This window comes from Staurois parvus, unplaced genomic scaffold (assembly GCF_062004578.1).
Source record: "Staurois parvus isolate SC_StPar_1 unplaced genomic scaffold, SC_StPar_1.0 ptg000636l, whole genome shotgun sequence".
In the NCBI taxonomy this organism is placed as follows: Eukaryota; Metazoa; Chordata; class Amphibia; order Anura; family Ranidae; genus Staurois; species Staurois parvus.
The window spans coordinates 8,647,035-8,667,994 of record NW_028318432.1 but is presented as its reverse complement, the minus strand read 5'-3'; the positions used below and the strand labels follow the sequence as shown (position 1 = coordinate 8,667,994).

Here is a 20,960-nt window from a genome sequence, read left to right as displayed (position 1 = left end):
CATGTCCATTGTGCACTGCAAGCATAAATTAAAGGGTAAGTCCAGGGACGTCACCGCAAAATGCTCTCCCTATAAAGTAATAGAGGGCCTAAAAATGTTTATGTGTTTTATAACACTGTTATATTGTTGGCCTCCAGTGGCTGTAAAAAGCAAAGGCTAGCCCCTAATGTGTCCATGTGACTTACAGAGAAAATAAATATTTACTTAAGAGTGAAAAAAGAATATACAAGCATCAACATCGTGTACCACTATTACAGGAAGGCTAGGGATGAACGCAGCAAATTCAGAAAAAATTTCACCAAAGCAATTTCAAGGGAAAAAAAATCTACTCCTTTTTTTAATATAAAGGGGGTGTGTCCTTTGGGAGGGATAGTTTTTTAGTGGGTCCTTTAAGTTATTTGATGACGTATTCTTTGTATTTGAGTTTTTTTCCATTTTTGTATGTGTATTTGGTATTTTTGTACAGTTGCATAATTATTTTTTTTTACTATTCCTTTTGGGCTGTCTCTTTTATACTAAATAATTAGACTAATAAGGGGCCGTGTTTTTGTAAAATTATAAAAAATGAGACCGAGCCGAGTAAATAGCTTCCATTAATTGATACCCAAAGTCTTCAATGCTTCAAGAACTTTTATAGATAATCTACTTTGAGTTGACTATAAATAATGGCCCTAAAATTATTAATTTTACTACAGCATATGTGTTGATACCTATATGCATTGTGCAACCACTGTTTTCTGTAGCTATGTGCACATTATGTATATGTTTGCATTATTATGTACATGCACTCAGGGGGCAGGATGGCTTTGACTATTTCAGAGTAACAAATTATACATTTTAAACACTCTTTTCTAATTTTTTTTTAGCTAACTTTATTGATATCACAAGGGGGCTATTAGCTGTTTTCTGAGCCATATCAGTTGGAATCTGACAGCTTGGAACCTGGAAATGCTCAGAATTGAGCGCTTTTGGGTTTATTGCTTTTTTAGGGAGATCAAGTAATGAATGTTTTTTGTTTCCGCTTCACTTGCCATTCTGACAGTGTAGATTGATGTCCTGGTCTCATATAGGTAAGGGGTTGGGTGAGGGAGGTTCTATACTATCTTCAACATATAGAAGTGACTACTTGTATACAGGGGCGGACTGACAACTCATGGGGCCCCCGGGCAATAGGGGATAATGGGGCCCCTGTGTCCTTGCCCAAACTCAAAAAAGCCTATGAAAAAGGTACCAGGGGCATCTCACAGGGCCCCCTACTGACCCGGGCCCTCAATAGGGAATCATGGGGCCTCTGTGTCCTTGCCCAAACTCAAGAAAGCCTATGAAAAAGGTACCAGGGGCATCTCATGGGGCCCCCTACTGACCCCGGGCCCTCGGGCAGTGCCCGAGTTTCCAAATGGTCAGTCCGCCCCTGCTTGTATATGAATTCCAAAAGCCAGATTAACAAAAATAAATGCTTTCCCTCCACAATACAGTATATATGGCAGTGGACAGGGGCGGACTGACAACTAATCGGGCCCCCGGGCAATAAGGGATCATGGGGCCCCTGTGTTCTTGCCCAAACTCAAAAAGGCCTATGAAAAAGGTACCAGGGGCATCTCATGGGGCCCCCTACTGACCCTGGGCCCTTGGGCAGTGCCTGAATTTCCAAATGGTCAGTCCGCCCCTGGCAGTGGAAGTAAAAGAGTCAAAGCCACCTTATATTCACCTTTTATATAGACTTCAATTTGTTTCCAAAATGCTGGTATTTTGCTCAAATCTGCAGATTTCAACAAAATTTCTGAGAAATGAAGACTCAGTTTCGGTCATCACTATGGTACAGTGTAATGAAACCTCAAGAATCTGGGAATATATAAGCGTCCTCTGATGTTGGTATAATGGCACACCTTGGTGTCCATAAATTTATACTTTCAACTTCTTGGTCCACATCTCAACAGTATGCATAGCTTGCTACAGCAAAGCAAGTGGGTGGGGTAATTAGAATATGGGGGAGGGGCTTAGTACGTATACAGAAGCTAAAAAAGGGACAGATACAGTATATAAATTATAGTGCAATATATTTATCACAGAAAACTGAAGTTTTATGGAGATGTAGAAGCAATTCAGTTTATGAAAGTTGACATTATCAGCCACTCTCTGTAACACACAATATTATGATTTTTCTATATTTTAATCAAAATCCAAACTTATTAAAATCTTAACTGACTGATATATACAATATATGAAAGGCTTTAAAAATAATAAGGCTCTTCAGATTTAATAAGCTGAAAGTTCTTAAGTTAAAAGTCAATCATAAGGCAATTATGTATGTTTTTCCATATATTGCAAGATGATTATTTTAGAAAGAACTTCCAGCTTATTAACGTCTTAACTGCTTTAAAACACATAATAATGCAGTTCTGATCTAAAACATTAATCACTGTGAGTGTGTCATAGTCAGACCAGAGTAATTCATTCCTCAAAATTCACAGCATCAAAGTTGTTCTCTTAGGCCCCTTGCACGTGGGGCCGTCCAGCTGGACCGTCATCCCTGAATGCATACCGCCACTCAGTACTGAATTCATCCCTGTACAGCCGAAATGTGCCATAGACTTTGACAGGCCGCCTGCAGCAGGACTTGGTGCTGCACCTGTCCCTTCCAGTCTGCTGAGTTAGTGCTGGGAGGGAGATATGGATGAGCTGATATCCCAAGTTACTAATGGGAGAGGGAGCTGAGCTGCTGATTTGCTAATGGTAGGGGGAGCGGGGGAGCTGAGCTGCTGATTTGTTAATGGTAAAGGGAGCGGGGGGAGCTGAGCTGCTGATTCGTTAATGGTAGGGGGAGTGGGGGGAGCAGAGCTGCTGATCTGATAATGGTAGGGGGAGTGGGAGGAGCTGAGCTGCTGATTCATTAATGGTAGGGGGAGTGGGGGGAGCAGAGCTGCTGATCTGATAATGGTAGGGGGAGCGGGGGGAGCTGAGCTGATAATTCGTTAATGGTAGGGAGAGTGGCTGGAGCTGAGCTGCTGATTCCTTAATGGTAGGGGGAGTGGGGTGAGCTGAGCTGCTGATTTGTTAATGGTAGGGGGAGTGGGGGGAGCTGAGCTGCTGATTTGTTAATGGTAGGGGGAGCTGAGATGCTGTGTCACTAAAGGGAGGGGAAACAGGGAAAGCCGAGCTCCCAAGTCACTTATGGGGGGGGGGGGGGAAGCAGGTGGAGCATCACTAATGGGAGTGGGAAAAGGGAAAGCTGAGCTGTGTAACTAGTGGGAGGGAGAATAGGGAGAGTAGCTGATTCACTAATGAGAGAGGGAACATGGGGAACTCAGCTTCTGTATTACTAATGGGGGGGGGTGGACAGAGCTGAGCTTCTGATTCACTAACGGCAGGGGAAGCAGAGGGGGCTGAGCTGCTGATTCACTAAAAGGAGAGGGAGTGGGGAGATGAGTTGCTGTGTTGCTAATGAGGGAAGGAACAGGGGGAACTGAGCTGCTAATTCACTGAATGGAGAGGGAGCGGAGGGAGCTGAACTGCTGTGTCGCTAATGGGAGAAGAAACAGGGGGGGCTGTGCTGCTAATTCAGTGAATGGAGAGGGAGCAAGGAGAGCTGAGCTGCTGATTCACTTAATGGAGAGGGAGTGGGAAGAGCTGAGCTGCTGTGTTGCTAATGAAAGAAGGAACAGGAGGAACTATGCTGTCTAATTCACTGAATGGAGAGGGATCGGGGAGAGCTGAGCTGCTGTGTTGCTAATGAGAGATGGAACAGGGGGAGCTATGCTGCTAATTCACTGAATGGAGAGGAATCGGGGAGAGCTGAGCTGCTGTGTTGCTAATGAGAGAAGGAACAGGGGGAGCTATGCTGATTATTCACTGAATGGAGAGGGATCGGGGAGAGCAGAGCTGCTGTGTTGCTAATGAGAGACGGAACAGGGGGAGCTATGCTGCTAATTCACTGAATGGAGAGGGATCATGGAGAGCTGAGCTGCTGTGTTGCTAATGAGAGGGGGAACAGGAGGAGTTGAGCTGAAGATTCACTAAATGGAGAGGGAGTGGGGGGAGCTGAGCTGCTGTGTCACGAATGGGAAAAGGAACAGGGGGAGCTGTGCTGCTGATTAACTAATTGGAGAAGGAGGGAGGGAACTGAGCTGCTGATTCATTAAATGGAGAGGGATCGGGGGTGGGGGAGATGAGATGCTGTGTCTCTAATAGGAGAGGGAACAGGAGGAGCTGAGCTACTAATTCACTAATGGGAGGGGAGCAGGGGGAGCTGAGCTACTAATTCACTAATGGGTGGGGAGCAGGGGGAGCTGAGCTGCACAGTCACTACAGGAAAGGAGAGTTGCTAAGTCACTACTGGGGGGGGGGGGGGTCCGAGCTGCTAAGTCACTACTGGGAGGTGTTCTTAAAAAGTTGCTTTTTTTATGGTCAATACTTTTGAGTCACAAACCTGGAACAAACATGTTCTGAATGAGTGTCAGTAATTGTTTGAATTCCTTATCTCCACTTGCTCAATAGCTATAGAAATCAGACACAGAAACCAAGAGTATACAATCTCAAAAAGAGAGATCAGTCATGGCAGCCTTACATTATTCTTTTATGAGCTATGCCTCTCACAAGTTCTTGCATTTTGATCCAGAGAAAGGCAAAACAAATTCCCTGGATAGAATAAAAAAATCTTTCCTGACCCCTTAAAGCAAAGCATATTACCACGCTATCAAGACAGCATCCGTCAGACTAAATGTTCTTCTAGTCTCTGGCCAGAAGTCAGTGAAAACCACAGCTTGGCTAGACATACCTGAACCCCAAAACCCCTCAAAATTCACCAGTGAAGCCTAATACTCGTGTAAATACACATTACAAGTCTAGACATGCAGAGTTATGTATTACATTTTTAGCTACTGGAACGGTTTTAGAGCTATTTTTTGCTAATTAAAATGCATTCAAGTCTAGTTTTATGTACATGTTTATATGACATTGTCATTTATCTGGAAAGCCGAATTAATTGACAAACCATTTAATCCTAATGATACATTCAGATGAAATGCAAGAAAGCTTTGGAAATACATGAAATGTCAAGAGGGGAAATTATAGATAACTGCTATTTATGTTTCACTGATGTTTCCTAAATCATACGATTCATTCAGTCAAGCTTAATTCTTAAATTGATGCTGACCTTATTTTGCTGAATGAGCAGTGCAATCTGCAGATGAGGATGTTTTCCTATAGCATGAGAGGCCTGTTTCCATGGCAACCCGTCCCAGGTAAAATGATTCCACAACCTTGCTAAAATATGACCACGTAGTCAAGCTATTGATATTTGTCTGGTTACACAAGGTGACTAACGGCTGGTGATAAATGGGTTTAGTTAATTAATATAGGCTCCCGGATTATACTACAGCCCATAACAGCACTATAAAGGGGTTCAAGCAAGAACGATCACTTTTCCTGTTACCCTAAATCCAGCTGGGTGATTACATCTCTAACAAATTATGGAAATGTTATAAATCTATCAAATAAATCTGAACTGGCCTAAAATGTGTCTAAGGTAACTGCATAGATCTTGTGGCGTCTGCAAACACCTGCGTTAGTCCTCAGATCTATCAATTTGCCCCTATGGAGCTTCCTTGGACCCTGGCCCAGGATGTCCATGGAGCTTTGACTTCAGTCCAAGTCAAGACTAAGCACTGCCTCTTCCTTCGGCCATCTGTCCCCTTGTCATTAACCATTTGCCCTCCAGAGGATTTACCCCCCTTCCTGACCAGGCCATTTTTCGCAATACGGAGCTGCGTTACTTTAACTGACAATTGCGCCGTGGTCGTGCAATGCTGCACCCAAATTAAATTTATGTTCTTTTTTTCCCACGAATAGAGCTTTCTTTTGGTGGTATTTGATCGCCTGTGCGTGTTTTTTTTTTGCGCTATAAACAAAAAAGACTGACAATTTTGAGAAAAAAACAGTATTTTGGACTATTTGTTATTAAACATGTCCAGTAAAGAACATTTAAAAATCAAATTTCGTCATAAATTTAGGCCAAAATGTATTCTGAGACATGTCTTTGCTAAAAAAAATCCCAATACGTGTAAATTGGTTTATGTGAATGTTATAGCGTTTACAAATGGCGGTATATACTGGAATTTTTTTTATTTACTAGTAATGGCGGTGATCAGTGACTTATAGCGGGACTGCGGCACACATTCTGAAACTGGGGGGAACTGACTTAGTGTCACTGACATCCCCAGTGACACCAATACAATGATCAGTGCTAGTAAAAAGCACTGACACTGTACTAATGGCACTGGGCAGGAAGGGGTTAACATGTGGGGCGATCAAAGGGTTAACTCTGTGCTATGTGCTGTTTCACTGTTTGCTGTGCTTTACACTGTACTCACACTGCTTTTTATGGCTCTGCTATGCACAGCCATACAAAGCAGTGTGCAGGAACTGACAGGGGAGAGATCTGTGTTGTTTATACACAGATCTCTCCCCCCATCGGAGATACTCAGTGATCACCAGGTGCCGGTAAGAAATCACCGGCCGGGACCCAGTGATTGACAGCCGAGGCCACGAACGGCAGCGTGGGTAGGGTGCATGCGAGCCCCCTTCCCAGAACTGCAAATCACGTATATATACGTGATTTTGCAGTTCATATATATACAGTATTTCTGCTATAGGGCGGCTCGGAAGCAGATAAAGTGGTTGCAAACCTCAGACGTTAAATATGAACAAAGCATATCCCTCCATAGTGTGTACTTGTCTCTATCCAGAGCACTAAGCGTTATTTCTGTCTGCTGCCCCGTTTGTCTGTTATCTGCATGAATCACTTCTGACAGTTTTTCCTGACACAAAGAGAACAATGGTGATAGGGGAGGGACCTGGAGCAGACTGACAGCCTCAGCTGTGTTCCTGTGTGCTGTGTGGAGGGGGGTGTCCATACCCTCCAATCAGCTCTCAGAGCTCTCCTCACTGAGCTCTGCAGTGTATAACTTCAGCTCTCTGCTCCTTTTTTCTGACAGTTTTATAAATGTTGGTCTTTGAATGGACGTAGAGAAGAAAATACTGCAGATAAACAGATACAACTTATGTAGGAGGATTTGTTTAATCTCTGTGTATCACCACTTCACTGGGTACATGTAAGAGTTTACAACAACTTTAAACTGAGAAATGCCAAAGCCACTGCTGACCATTGAAGTTCTACCTTTTGCCAGTTGAATGGTGGAGTCAGGATTAGCACCAGGAAGGGCATAGCTTAAAGTCTAACTAAGCGCAAGAACAAAAATTTAATATATTGTAGGTTACCAATCATTGGATGTGGCGGCTGCGCATCCAAAGATTTATTCCATTATTTTCATCTGCGGACTGGCCAGTAACACACCTTCTGTCTAAGAGTGGCTACATTCACTCCTTCACTGTATCTATGGAGGAGCAACATAGCCACCCATGGACAGCATCATTGTCAGTTAGTGTTAGATGGATTTGATATTGTCCCCCCCTCTATTGTACAGCGCTGAGCAAACCCTTTGGCACTATATAAACTCGATAAAATAAATAAATAAATAAATAAATAAATATAGATAGATTTTACATAAGTGACTAAAAATTTCAAGTTGAACTCCAGCTAACACTTTTTAAGCAGTGACAGCAACAGTTTGTTTTCCTATGGGATAAAACATTTTACACATTTGAATAAAAGCTGATCAGTGTAAGCACCCCTGTCAGTTTTAATTGGTTTGTTTCAACTCTCTAATGCAGGCCATAGATGGGTCGAAAATCGGCCGATTTTCGGATCGTTAGTGGGTTAATAGGTCGGCCGTTTTTCGGTATTTTGGCAGATTTTTTTATTGGTAAAGTTGGAAAAAGATCGGCCGATTTTCGCGGCGGTTATGAGCAAATCAGCCGATCTTTTTACCGATAAAAAATCTGCGCATGAGCAGTGACCTGCAAGAGGAAGACAAAAAGAAGAAAGAAGAAGAGGATGAAGAAGAGGATGAAAAAGAAGAAGAAGAGGAGGAAGAAGAAGAGGAGGAAGAAGAAGAGGAGGAAGAGGAAGAAGAAGAGGAAGAAGAAGAAGAAGAGGATGAAGAAGAAGAAGAGGAAAAAGAAGAAGAGGAGGATGAAGAAGAGGAGGATGAAGAAGAAGAGGAAGAAGAAGATGATGAAGAAGAAGAGGATGAAGAAGAAGAAGAAGAGGATGAAGAAGAGGAAGTAGAAGAAGAGGATGAAGAAGAAGAGGAAGAAGAGGATGAAGAAGAAGAAGAGGATGAAGAAGAGGATGAAGAAGAAGAGGAAGAAGAAGAAGAGGATGAAGAAGAAGAGGATGAAGAAGAAGAGGATGAAGAAGAAGAGGATGAAGAAGAGGATGAAGAAGAGGAAAAAGAAGAAGAGGATGAAGAAGAGGAAGAAGAAGAGGAAGAAGAAGAGGATTAAGAAGAGGATGAAGAAGAAGAAGAAGAGGATGAAGAAGAAGAGGATGAAGAAGAAGAAGAGGAAGAAGAAGAGGATGAAGAAGAAGATAAAGAAGAAGAAGAGGATGAAGAAGAAGAAGATGAAGAAGAAGAAGAGGATGAAGAAGAATTCCAGTCCAGCAAAAAGTGTCCCTGCAGAGAGCTCCGCTATTTCTTTGACAGTTCCTTGACATTTATAGTGGCTGCAACAATGTATCTATTTCCAAATAAAAACATCTGTATCCGAAATGGATACAAATAGATACAATGTTGCAGCCACTATAAATGTCAAAGAACTGTCAAAGAAATAGCGGAGCTCTCTGCAGAGACACTTTTTGCCGGCTATAGACGGGATGAAAATCGGCCGATTTTTTTTTCCGTTCCTGGTAACGTCGGCCGATTGAACGACCGATTTTTCGTTTTTTAAAAGAAAAATTGGCTGGTTTTCTCCCCATCTATGGCCTGCATAACTGCCCCTTTTGCTGGACAGCTTGGTCTGTTAAAAGAAGTTGCAGAATAACAGACTTTTCACACTGTCACACTGCAGTTTGGCTGCAGCACGGGTGCTGTGCATTGTACCCTCAATTTCCGTTTAGGTTACCCCTGGTTTCCGATAGACTGCTTTTAAATTGCACATTTTTGTTGTGTTTTTCTGAAAGCGCACCAAAAGTCCTGAATACCCAAACGCATGGTTCTGCTCCAGACTTGCTCTGTTCAACCCACACAGATGACCCAGGTGCTGGCTACTATAGCCCTTCTCCACTCTCAATCAAAAATATTAAATCTATAAGCTGCACCCCAAAACTTGGCTTTTTTCTCTTTAGCACAGTGGATAAATGGTTAGCACTTCTGCCTGGCAGTTCTAGGGTCCTTGGTTCAAATCCCAACCACGGCACCACCTACCTGGAGTTTGCATGTTCTCCCTGTGTCTGTGTGGGTTTCCTCCAGGTTTTCCGGTTTCCTCCCACACTCCAAAGACTTGCTGGTAGGTTAACTGGATCCTGTATAAATTGGCCCTAGTATGTGTATGAATGAATGTGAGTTAGGGACCTTAGATTGTACGCCCCTTGAGGGTTAGGGACTGATGTGAATGTAATATATATGTAAAGTGCTGCGTAAATTGACGGCGCTATATAAGTACCTGAAATAAAATAAATATTTAATTTGTCAAAAAAAAGAATCTGCATATATTGACACCACCTTTTTGGTGTGTTCCAACACTGCTGGCTTGTTCAAAAGGATAGAGGAAATCTTGAGATATCAATGTATGCAGTTTCTTTTATTCAATGACACTTCAATGACAAGTCGCCAGTGGCTGCAGCCATCTGTGGCTGTCCACATAGCCAGCGGATACTTGCGGTTATCACTGTCATTGACCTGTATGCGGCTCGGCAGCAGCACCTTTTACAGGTGGCAAAAAAAAAATGCAGGAATCAGCAGATCCAGTCACCCATGCAAAAGTAGCCTACCCCCCCTCCCCCCCCCAACCACACACACACACACACCCTAGGTTTATTCTCAGGCTGCATTCACACTTGAGTGTTTTGTAGCTCAAAGCTTCAAAAAAGCTCAAACCTCAAAAATCAATTGTTCTCTATGGTGCCTGTTCACACCCAAACAGGCACCATAGAGAACAAAAGATTTTTTACGTTTGAGCGTTTTTGGAGCTTCGAGCTCCAAGCTACAAAACACTCAAGTGTGAATGCGGCCTTAGTCCTCCTGCACACTGGACGTTTTTACAGCGGCTGTTTTTGTCGTTTTTTTCTACAGATAGTAAACCCCCCAGCATGTTATCCTATGTGTCCATGCACACACAGACATAATTTTTGGCAGGGATGTTTTTTGGCTGGAAAAAAAAACCCAGGACTAGTGTGTTTCTAGAAAAGTTTTTTAGCTGTAAAACTGCTCTAATGCTGAAAAAAGTGGCAAAATGCGGTAAAACAAGGTAAAATGTTGCAAACCGGTGTTTATGGATTTTTTTTTTTACCAAAAAAAAACGCAAACGCGGAGAAATGCGGGGAAACGTCGCTAATTGCAGCAAACCGCCGCTAAACGCTAATGAAAAAACGCTAAAAAAACTTTTTTAATGTGACTTTACACAGCAGCTAACGTTACCAGCATTATCAAAATGTTCCGTGTGCATGAGGACTAAGAGTAAGTTCAAGTTGAACTCTTCCTAAGTTTTGGATGGAGTAGGGAAGGGTTAAAACCCCGGACATTTTATTTTCTGCTGTTTGCACCTTGTTGGGGAGATTGCCTTCCAGATGCAACAGGACATAAGAAAATATCTCTACAAAATAATGGGAATACTGCTCACAGACTGCTGTCACTGGACCAGGTGTCCCCATTGGAAGGTTTACCTTCACCTCTTGTTCTGCTGACAACTGTGAAATTTTAGATATCCACTCATCACCTTCTATATGGGTAGCAAAGGTCATTAGGGCAATTAGAGAGGGTGAATCTATCAGGAACACTAACCCTTGTCTATTCTATCTAGTACAGGCCACAGACAGGTCGAAAACCGTCCGTTTAAAAAAAAAAACAAAAAACGAAAAATCAGTCGTTCAATAGGCAGACGTTACCACCAACGGTAAAAAAAATCGTCCGATTTTCGTCCCGTCTACGGCCGGCATTTAATTACTTCTGTCCCTGCAGAGAGCTCCGTTATTATATTTTACATGAAAAAGTATTGCAGTTGCAACATTGTATCTATTTTGTATCCATTTCGGATATAGATGTTTTTATTCGGATACAAATAGATACATTGTTGCAACCGCAATACTTTTTCATGTCTAATATAATAGCGGACTGGAATTCTTCTTTTTCTTCTTCTTCTTCTTCTTCTTTTTCTTCTTCTTCTTCTTCTTTTTCTTCTTGTTCTTTTTCTTGTTCTTTTTCTTGTTCTTTTTCTTCTTCTTTTTTTCTTCTTCCTGCAGGCCACGGCTCATGCGCAGATTTTTTATCGGTAAAAAGATCCGCCGATTTGCCCATCATTGCCGGGAAAATCGGCCTATCAGCAAAATCGGCCGATTTTTTTCCAACTTCACCGATAAAAAAAATGTGCCAAAACCCCGAAAAACGGCCGACCAATTAACCCGTTAACGGTGCGAAGATCTGCCAATTTTTGACCCATCTATGGCCTGCATAAGCCTGGGTTCACACTAATGCGGTGCAGTAAATCCCATGTGATTTGCACAGGAACCGCACTGCATTCCTGTACAAATCACATGCAATTTGTATGCGGTGCAATCAGAGCCATACATTTTGTATGGCTCCAATCGCACCGCACCTGCACCAAAAAACGTGCAGGACCCTTTTTTGGTCCGCACTAGAATTGGATCGCATGGGTATTCACAGCTATGTGATCAGATTCTGCACATTCCGCGTTTTGCAGACCGATGTCAGGGTGTTGTTAACTTAACATACACACTCGCGTCGGTTCGTATGAACGGGGTACGATTGTGATGCGGTTCAGAATTCGCACTGAAAATGTTGTGAATTCCGCACTGCATCAGACTGAACCAGGGCTAAAACTAAGGGCAAGTTCACACCACAAAAACACACTCCAGATGCGTTCCGGATGTGTTTTTACTTACAGTTGACACCACACTCAGTTTTTGATGCAGTTTGCCATGTTCCAGTACAGTTCTGTGCAGAAAAAAATGCAGCATGTTCTACTTTTTTTTTCTGCATCGGAAACTGAGTGAACTTACTGCACTGATGTGAACTAGGGCCGTTGGAATACATGGAAAACACTGTGCATGCATTTTTGATGCAGAACAAAAATGCACTAGACTGCATCTAGTGTGAACTAGTCCTAAGGGCCGTTTCACACTATAGAAACGCAGTCCAGATGCGTTTCGAATGCGTTTTTGTATGTGCATTTTTGACGTGTCTTTGGTCCGTTCTGGTGTGTTTTTGATGCGTACCAGTGCGTGTTTGATGCATTCCAGTTCATTTAAATAGGGACATGTGTGTTCCAGTGCGTTTTTGGTGCTTCTAGTGCGTTCCGGTGCCTTTTTTTATGCATTTTATTGTGTTCCCGAACAGTTCTGTGCAGAAAAAATTCAGCATATTCTACTTTTTTTTTTTCCTGCAACCAGAACGCACTGGAACTGCAAGCACTGGTGTGACCTATGACATTGACAACCATATAACCTACTTTCTGTTCGTTTTGGATGCAAAAAAAAAAGCAACTGAAACACATGTAGTGTGAACGGGCCCTAACTGTTTAAGCATGGCCAGGGGACACTTTGAAAAGTAAATTTAGAGGAGAAAATGTACGGAAAAAAAAGATAATACATCTGTTACATGAAACAAACAATTAGACTTTAATGTTACTTTAGGCTAGGTTCACATCTACGCAGGTTGCATTTAACCCATTTATGCATTGTGTTTTGCATTGCGTTTTGTGTTTTATTTGCACCTGTGTTTTTTACGCATTTTTGATGCGTTTTGCTTTTTTTACATTTTGGGTTTTTTTGTTGCTAGGCACATTTAAACCTCAAAACGCATCAAAAACGCAGCAAAAACACAATACATGCTTTTCTGCAGCGTTTCCATTGAAATCTATAGAACCAAAAACGCAACTTTTTGCGTTCAAAAAAGTCCATGACCCTTTCCAAAAACCGCAGAGATGTGAACATGTCCGACAGGAAATCATGTTACTGCAAAACACAAACCGCTGCAGAAAAGGCTTAAGTGTGAACCTAGGGATAGGATTCATAAGGTGAAAAGGCAATCAAAGAGAGTTCCCAGCTTGGCACACCTTCCATGGCCATTTTGAGGGTATCTCTGTTAGCCTCTTGGCCTTTTCATTCCTGGTATATTATTACAAACAAATAGTTCAGAGCTGCAAACTTCGGTGTGGTGATCTCGCCACTAGTCCTTGGCAGATAAAAGAAGCTAATTGGTGGTTGCATAGCGAGTATCTATCTAGAATTCCAGTGTCACTTTTTGAGTGGACTGAGCCTTTAATACTAGAATATAATCAGCTGCAGCTTGTAAATTCAAAGGCTTCTAATAAGAAAGTTGGACTTGTCAGCTTGTTCTGTTGGTTTCTGTAGCTTAAAGACACTACGGGAATCCTAAACCATGCTGGGTTTAATTAGTCTCAAAAAACAAGAAACGACAGTAACATATATTGTGCATGAAGAGGAAAATGCAATTAGATGGCTTCCACTGAGGAAAATAAAGCACCAGGCTCACAAACATCACATTGAGTTCAAGGTAATAAATATACACTGGAGCAAAATTAAATAATTGGACAGGCATGGCATAACAAACATTATGATTTTTTATTAGGCCTTGTTCAAACTAACAGCTTTTCCATAGATGTATTAAAACTAAAACCCAGGATGTGAGGGTATGGGGTTGCTTCACCACCGTGCCAACTCCCCCCCACCACCTCCTCAGGGTCGGAATTACCATTAGGCACTCTATGCCTGTGCCTATATGCAGCAGCGGCAAAGTGTTCCCTGTATAGTTATTGGCCACACACCGTTTCATTTTATTATCAGCAGTCATCTCATATGCATTGTACAATTATACTAAAACTAGGGAGAAAGCTAGAAAATATTTTGTGCCAAAGGAAGTGATCCCAGCACAGGGGTGCTACTTTGTGTGCCTACAGGCTCCAGTATAGGAAATATGGTCCAGGCATCCCCATTCTTCTTACTGGGCTCCTGCAGTGGCAGCTAGACTCATGAAAATTCTAATATATTGTACATTGTGTCTTTACCAGACAGTACTTTCCAAAGAAAACTAGCAGGAAAGGAAAACTTGCAACTGTGTATATCCGTCACCAAGCATTACTGGGCATGACCACCTCTAAAGCAATTTTTAGTAAGACAAAAGTGTTAAGTGCCATCATATTTCTATCACTGCCCTAAAAAAATGGTGCGTGGGTACAACACGCCATACTGAGTCATTTTGGTGATGACAAACCAGCATTAATGTCCTCAGCTTGATGGTGTCTGCATTGGAGAAAGCTAACTGCAATCCCTACCACAAGTTTACTGTTGACACCAATCTGCAGCACCCTTTGCCAAACCACCACCTTTGCCCTCAACAATATGGTATCCATTGTGGACAGACCATCACTGCATGGGGATATTTCTCCAATGACCAGCATTTCAGTTGACCATCGATTTAAGGGGGCAGGTCTCCACTGACCACCAGTGTAAACGGGCTTTTCTGAGGGAGGACATATTTTTAGCTTGCATAGCACATATGTATAACATATATATATATATATATATAGTCAGGTCCATACATATTGGGACATCGACACAATTCTAACATTTTTGGCTCTATACACCGCCACAATGGATTTGAAATGAAACGAACACTATGTGCTTTAACTGCAGATTGTCAGGTTTAATTTGAGGGTATTTACATCCAAATCAGGTGAACGGTGTAGGAATTACAACAGTTTGCATATATGCCTCCCACTTGTTAAGGGACCAAAAGTAATGGGACAATTGGCTTCTCAGCTGTTCCATGGCCAGGTGTGTGTTATTCCCTCATTATCCCAATTACAATGAACAGATAAAAGGTCCACAGTTCATATCAAGTGTGCTATTTGCATCTGGAATCTGTTGCTGTCAACTCTCAAGATGAGATCCAAAGAGCTGTCACTATCAGTGAAGCAAGCCATCATTAGGCTGAAAAAACAAAACAAACCCATCAGAGAGATAGCAAAAACATTAGGCGTGGCCAAAACAACTGTTTCAAACATTCTTAAAAAGAAGGAATGCACCTGTGAGCTCATCAACACCAAAAGACCCGGAAGACCACGGAAAACAACTGTGGTGGAGGACCGAAGAATTCTTTCCCTGGTGAAGAAAACACCCTTCACAACAGTTGGCCAGATCAAGAACACTCTCCAGGAGGTAGGTGTATGTGTGTCAAAGTCAACAATCAAGAGAAGATTTCACCAGAGTGAATACAGAGGGTTCACCACAAGATGTAAACCATTGGTGAGCCTCAAAAACAGGAAGGCCAGATTAGAGTTTGCCAAACGACATCTAAAAAAGCCTTCACAGTTCTGGAACAACATCCTATGAACAGATGAGACCGAGATCAACTTGTACCAGAGTGATGGGAAGAGAAGAGTATGGAGAAGGAAAGGAACTGCTCATGATCCTAAGCATACCACCTCATCAGTGAAGCATGGTGGTGGTAGTGTCATGGGGTGGGCATGTATGGCTGCCAATGGAACTGGTTCTCGTGTATTTATTGATGAAGTGACTGCTGACCAAAGCAGCAGGATGAATTCTGAAGTGTTTCGGGCAATATTATCTGCTCATATTCAGCCAAATGCTTCACAACTCATTGGACGCCGCTTCACAGTGCAGATGGACAATGACCCAAAGCAGACTGCAAAAGCAACCAAAGAGTTTTTTAAGGGAAAGAAGTGTAATGTTATGCAATGGCCAAGTCAATCACCTGACCTGAATCCGATTGAGCATGCATTTCACTTGCTGAAGACAAAACTGAAGGGAAAATGCCCCAAGAACAAGCAGGAACTGAAGACAGTTGCAGTAGAGGCCTGGCAGAGCATCACCAGGGATGAAACCCAGCGTCTGGTAATGTCTATGCGTTCCAGACTTCAGGCTGTAATTGACTGCAAAGGATTTGTAACCAAGTATTAAAAAGTGAAAGTTTGATTTATGATTATTATTCTGTCCCATTACTTTTGGTCCCTTAACAAGTGGGAGGCACATATGCAAACTGTTGTAATTCCTACACCGTTCACCTGATTTGGATGTAAATACCCTCAAATTAAAGCTGCTGACAGTCTGCAGTTAAAGCACATCTTGTTCATTTCATTTCAAATCCATTGTGGTGGTGTATAGAGCCAAAAATGTTAGAATTGTGTCGATGTCCCAATATTTATGCACCTGACTGTATATATATATATATATATATATATATATATATATATATATATATACTACAGGCGTACCTCGCTCCTCGCTTTATGAACTTAATTCATTCTGCGAGACTTTTTGTATTGCAAAAAATTCATAAACCGAAACGTGGTTTCCCATAGGAATGCATTGAAAACCAATTAATCCGTTCTGGAGGTCAGAAAAAAAGTTAAAAAAACATCTTTTATCTGTTCAAAACTCTTTATAAAGTGCACTTTAAAGGCATAAATACTGTACAGGGACATGATTAAAAATTAATTCTGAAATGCATTGAAAACCAATTAATCCATTCCGGAGGTCAGAAAAAATTAAAAAAAAAGTTTTATATGTTCAAAACTCTTTATAAAGTGCACTTTAAAGGCATAAAGGGACATGATTAAAAAAAATTCCTAAATGCATTGAAAACCAATTAATCCATTCATATTGCGAAAAAAAACTCATAAAGCATTATTTTCAATGGATTTTAATTCGTAAACCAAACATTACGTAAACCGAGGTACGCATGTATATATAAATAATTTTAAGGATACACCGATACTGATATCTGTGCTGATACAGAGTATTTTCACGAGTACTCATGAGAATGCTCCCGATTCCCGAAACCGATACTTTGCTGTGCGATTTGCGTCCATACAAAATGAATGGGTGCAAATCACACTGCAAAGAATAACATGTGATTTGAACAGGAGTGCGGTGCAATTCCTGTCCAAATCACATGCAGTTTCTCCACCACTCCTGCATGAACCCAGTTCCTGAGTCCACACAGGAGTGCTGTGGGAAACCTCCCTGCGCCGATCCAACGCTGTCACACAACAAAAAGCTGCTTCACAGGTTCGGGGATTTGAAATCCCTGTGGCTTTCTCTCCTCTCCTTGAATCAGAAGCCTTCTAGCCCATATTGTCATCCCTGCAAGGAGAGGAGAGAAAGCCGCGGGGATTTCAGATCCTTAGACCTGTGAAGTGGCTTTTAGCTTCACAAAAAAAAAATAGTCCTCAGAAGTAGATCAGAGATAGGATAGAAGAAGAGCAACATAGAGAGTTGTCATGAAACATATATGGTTGAACTGGATGGACTTTTGTCTTTTTTCAGCCAGACTAACTATGTAACTATAGATATCATTTTACCCCGGTACAAATCATTAGTAAAACCTCATCTGGAATATGCAGTTCAGTTTGGGGCACCAATTCAGAAAAAGAACATTGGGGAACTGGAGAAAGTACAGAGAAGGGAAACCAAACTGATAAGAGGCATGGAGGAGCTCAGCAATGAGGAAAGATTAGAGGAACTGAATTTATTCTCTCTTGAGAAGAGGAGATTCAGGGGGGATATGATCAACATGTATAAATACATCAGTGGTTCATATAGTGAACTCGGTGTAGAGTTATTCACCCTGAGGTCATCACAGAGCACAAGGGGGCACTCTTTACGTCTGGAAAAGGAAGAATCATGACTCCATCAGTGTCCTACTCCTCCTCTGTTGTCCAATCACAGGCTGGGGGCAGGCTGGCGACCAACATCTGTTGTCCAATCACAGGCTGGGGGCAGGCTTTGACCAACCTCTGTTGTCCAATCACAGACTGGGGGCAAGCCTGTATGGCTTAACTCCAGCAGAAGAAAGCAAGACAGCAACTTAACTATGCCGCTTGGCAGGTGTGCCCATACCACAAAACTGGCTGAAAGCCTTTACAAATCCTCAAAAGATTTCATTCATATGTATGTACGTACGCCATGTATATGTATTTCAACTGTCTAGTTATCAGTTTGCCTGAAGAACAGCTTTAAGCAGCTTACATTATGTACTGTATAAACCAAGAACAGGCAGGAAAATCCTAATCGATGGTAGAAACACAAAAGGCTTCAGGCAAGAGATGGTGGGGGGGAATTCTACCTTGGGGCATTTAGCCTCCATAGTGACTAAGTAGGTTGCTATCATAATATTTTCATTAAAGTATCTGACCATCTTAAAAGTAATAGACAGTAGTATTGCACATCATTACAGTTAGTTTGCATGTCATATGGGCGCAATACATTACAATTTAAGATATTATTGCTCCTCACCTTTGAGCTGTTATGCTGGCACCTGTGAGTTCCAGAAAACCATCCATCACTGGAGCACTGGTCAATGTCTATTTTTTGCAAGTTCACGTCCACTTTAAGCACTCCCCTGGAAAAAAAAGAAAAACTAATATAAGAAAACCAGTTTCATAAAAACTGTTTTAGATACTGTACGTATTATATACAATACGTGTATGCAGCTGTATGAGTTGCCGCAACTTTAAATAAAATGGTTAAACTCCAATTTAGCTTTCAGTTTAAATTAGCTAAATACATTCCAAGTGCATGGAAACAAAAGTTGTGCAAAGCCTTACATTTCATTTTCATTTGAAAGCAGTTTGAGTAGAAAAGCCTGCCCCCTGCCAGCATGCTGTATGGTGGGACCCCCCCTGACAGCTGAAACATTAAAGAACGTTTTCACTACTAAAATACCGCATGATTTATTCACCGGTCACACCGCTGCCATTTAAAATCATGTGATTTGTGTGCAATTTCAGCCTGATTTCAGGTGCGGTTTCTGAAGACTTTATTGCTACTTATGAAGATTTTCAATGATTTCTTGCAATTTGCAGCATGATTTCCATTATATTCTATGTATCTGAAATCGACACAAAAGTGCAGAGAAAATAAAGCAAGAACTACTTTAGAAATCGTGCTGCAGCAAATAGTACGTTAAGACACTGACATTCACATTCATTAGATGCAATTTCAATTCCCAAATTGCACCTGAAATCGCACTGGCATGACCGTGCACTTATTCGCCGGTCACACCGCTACGATTTAAAATTTTGTGATTTGTGTGCAATTTCATTGTCATTTTAGGTGCGATTTCTGAAGACTTTATTGCCACTTCTGAAGACTTTCAATGATTTCTTGCAATTTGCAGTGCGATTTCCATTATATTCTATGTATGTGAAATCGAAATAAAACTGCAGAAAAGGTAATGCAAGAACTACTTTAGAAATCGCACTGCAGCAAAACACACGTGTTAAGACATTTACATTCACATTCATTAGATGCAATTTCAGGTGCGATTTCAATTCACAAATCGGACCTGAAATTGCATTGGTGTGACTGGGCACTTAATAATATAACTCATGCAGTATTTTAGTAGCTGTGCGATATCTTAGGTACTGTTTAGTGAATTGTTGCGGTTGAGCTTTAATTAGGTTTGAATATTCGACTACAAACAGAATAGGGGGGTGTTCAGCCCATCACTAGTGTCCTCTTGGAATCATAGATGGCTTACTATTAGGCCCCTTTCTTACTGGCAATGCTGATCTGTGTGGATCGCTTTGTTAGCAGCAGCTGGCCCATAGCTATCCAGCGATCGATCAGGGGACGATATGCAGACTCCCGCACACCTGTATCAAACTAAAATCACTTATCACCACATCAGAACCACATCCATTAGAGTAAAGCTTGCAACGAACATGGCGGTATCAATAAACTTGAATCCTTATTGCCTACAGGGTAAGATCCGGTTAAAAGGCAGCCTTACGCATTTCGGCTATTCAGCCTCCTTACTCGTAGCACATCGGAACCACAGCCATTCAACAAGGTTGTGCCACAGCCCCACTCGCATCTATGGGGCATGCTGGCATGCAGTACTGTCTGTCGAGTGTGGCATGCACTGCATTTTTTGCCGCAATGTTACACAAAACCCTGCAAGAAACAAACTCTCCTGCGCTCTGAGACCCAGGTGGGTGGCGAATAGATGGAACCAGAACTGGAAGATACGACCACCAGTGCATATAGGGTTGTGCAGCTCCAAACAAGGCTGGGGAAGCCCGACCAGTACTGCAAAGTGAAACAAAAATGAGAAGCGCACCAACCTTGCGCATTACCTCAGTAACCAAAATTTATTGAATACAAAATGATACTCACAAACAGCGAAGTAATTCAAGCATGTAAGTCCTCAAAAGAACTTGAAAATTAGGAAGCCTGCACGAGTCCCATCATAGGGGTAGACACTCAGAGTACAGCTGACACGTTTCAAAGGGCGTCCCTTCTTCATCAGAGCTAACCTTAGGGTTGGTGCGCTTCTCGTTTTTGTTTCGTTTTGCAGTACACAAAACCCTGCGGCTGTAACAATGTGAATTGGGCTGTCCAGCAATCATTGCAAAGTTTTGAAAGGCAGCTAAACCACGTTGAAAATGCGCCTCAACCACCTGGTTTTGCCACATTGACAACACCTACGTAAAAGGGACCTTAGGCTTCATGTACATGAGCCTACCCTGACTGCCGGCCACAGGAACCGCGGTTGCCACGTTTTGTGGTGGTTTTGCCGCATTTGCATTTTTCTGCAGTCGGCGGTCAAAACGTTCCTATTCTGAACGCAATTTTTCCCGCGTTTAGTAGAGGGAGGTTTAACCTCACCTAAACGCGGCAGCTCCCAAACTCTGCTAAAAGCCTATGTGCACATGGACACACAGGCTTTTATGGAGTTGGGTTTAGGAGCTTTGAAATAAAAATGCCAAGAGCTGCTAAACTCGAGTTTAGGAGCTGCTGGTGTTCATGAAGCTTTAGCCCTTTTTGATAATGTTTTGAT

At 42.0% G+C, this 20,960-nt stretch overlaps 1 protein-coding gene across 1 annotated transcript in view; it reads right to left on the bottom strand.

Annotated features, from left to right (window-relative positions):
- The window catches only part of GPR158 (G protein-coupled receptor 158), a 318,874-nt gene that overhangs the window by 239,978 nt on the left and 57,936 nt on the right, over nt 1-20,960 (bottom strand). Inside the window, exon 2 of the mRNA XM_089693782.1 lies at nt 18,413-18,518. Coding sequence (XP_089549908.1) covers nt 18,413-18,518 — 106 coding nt within the window. The remainder of the gene's footprint in view (nt 1-18,412; nt 18,519-20,960) is intronic.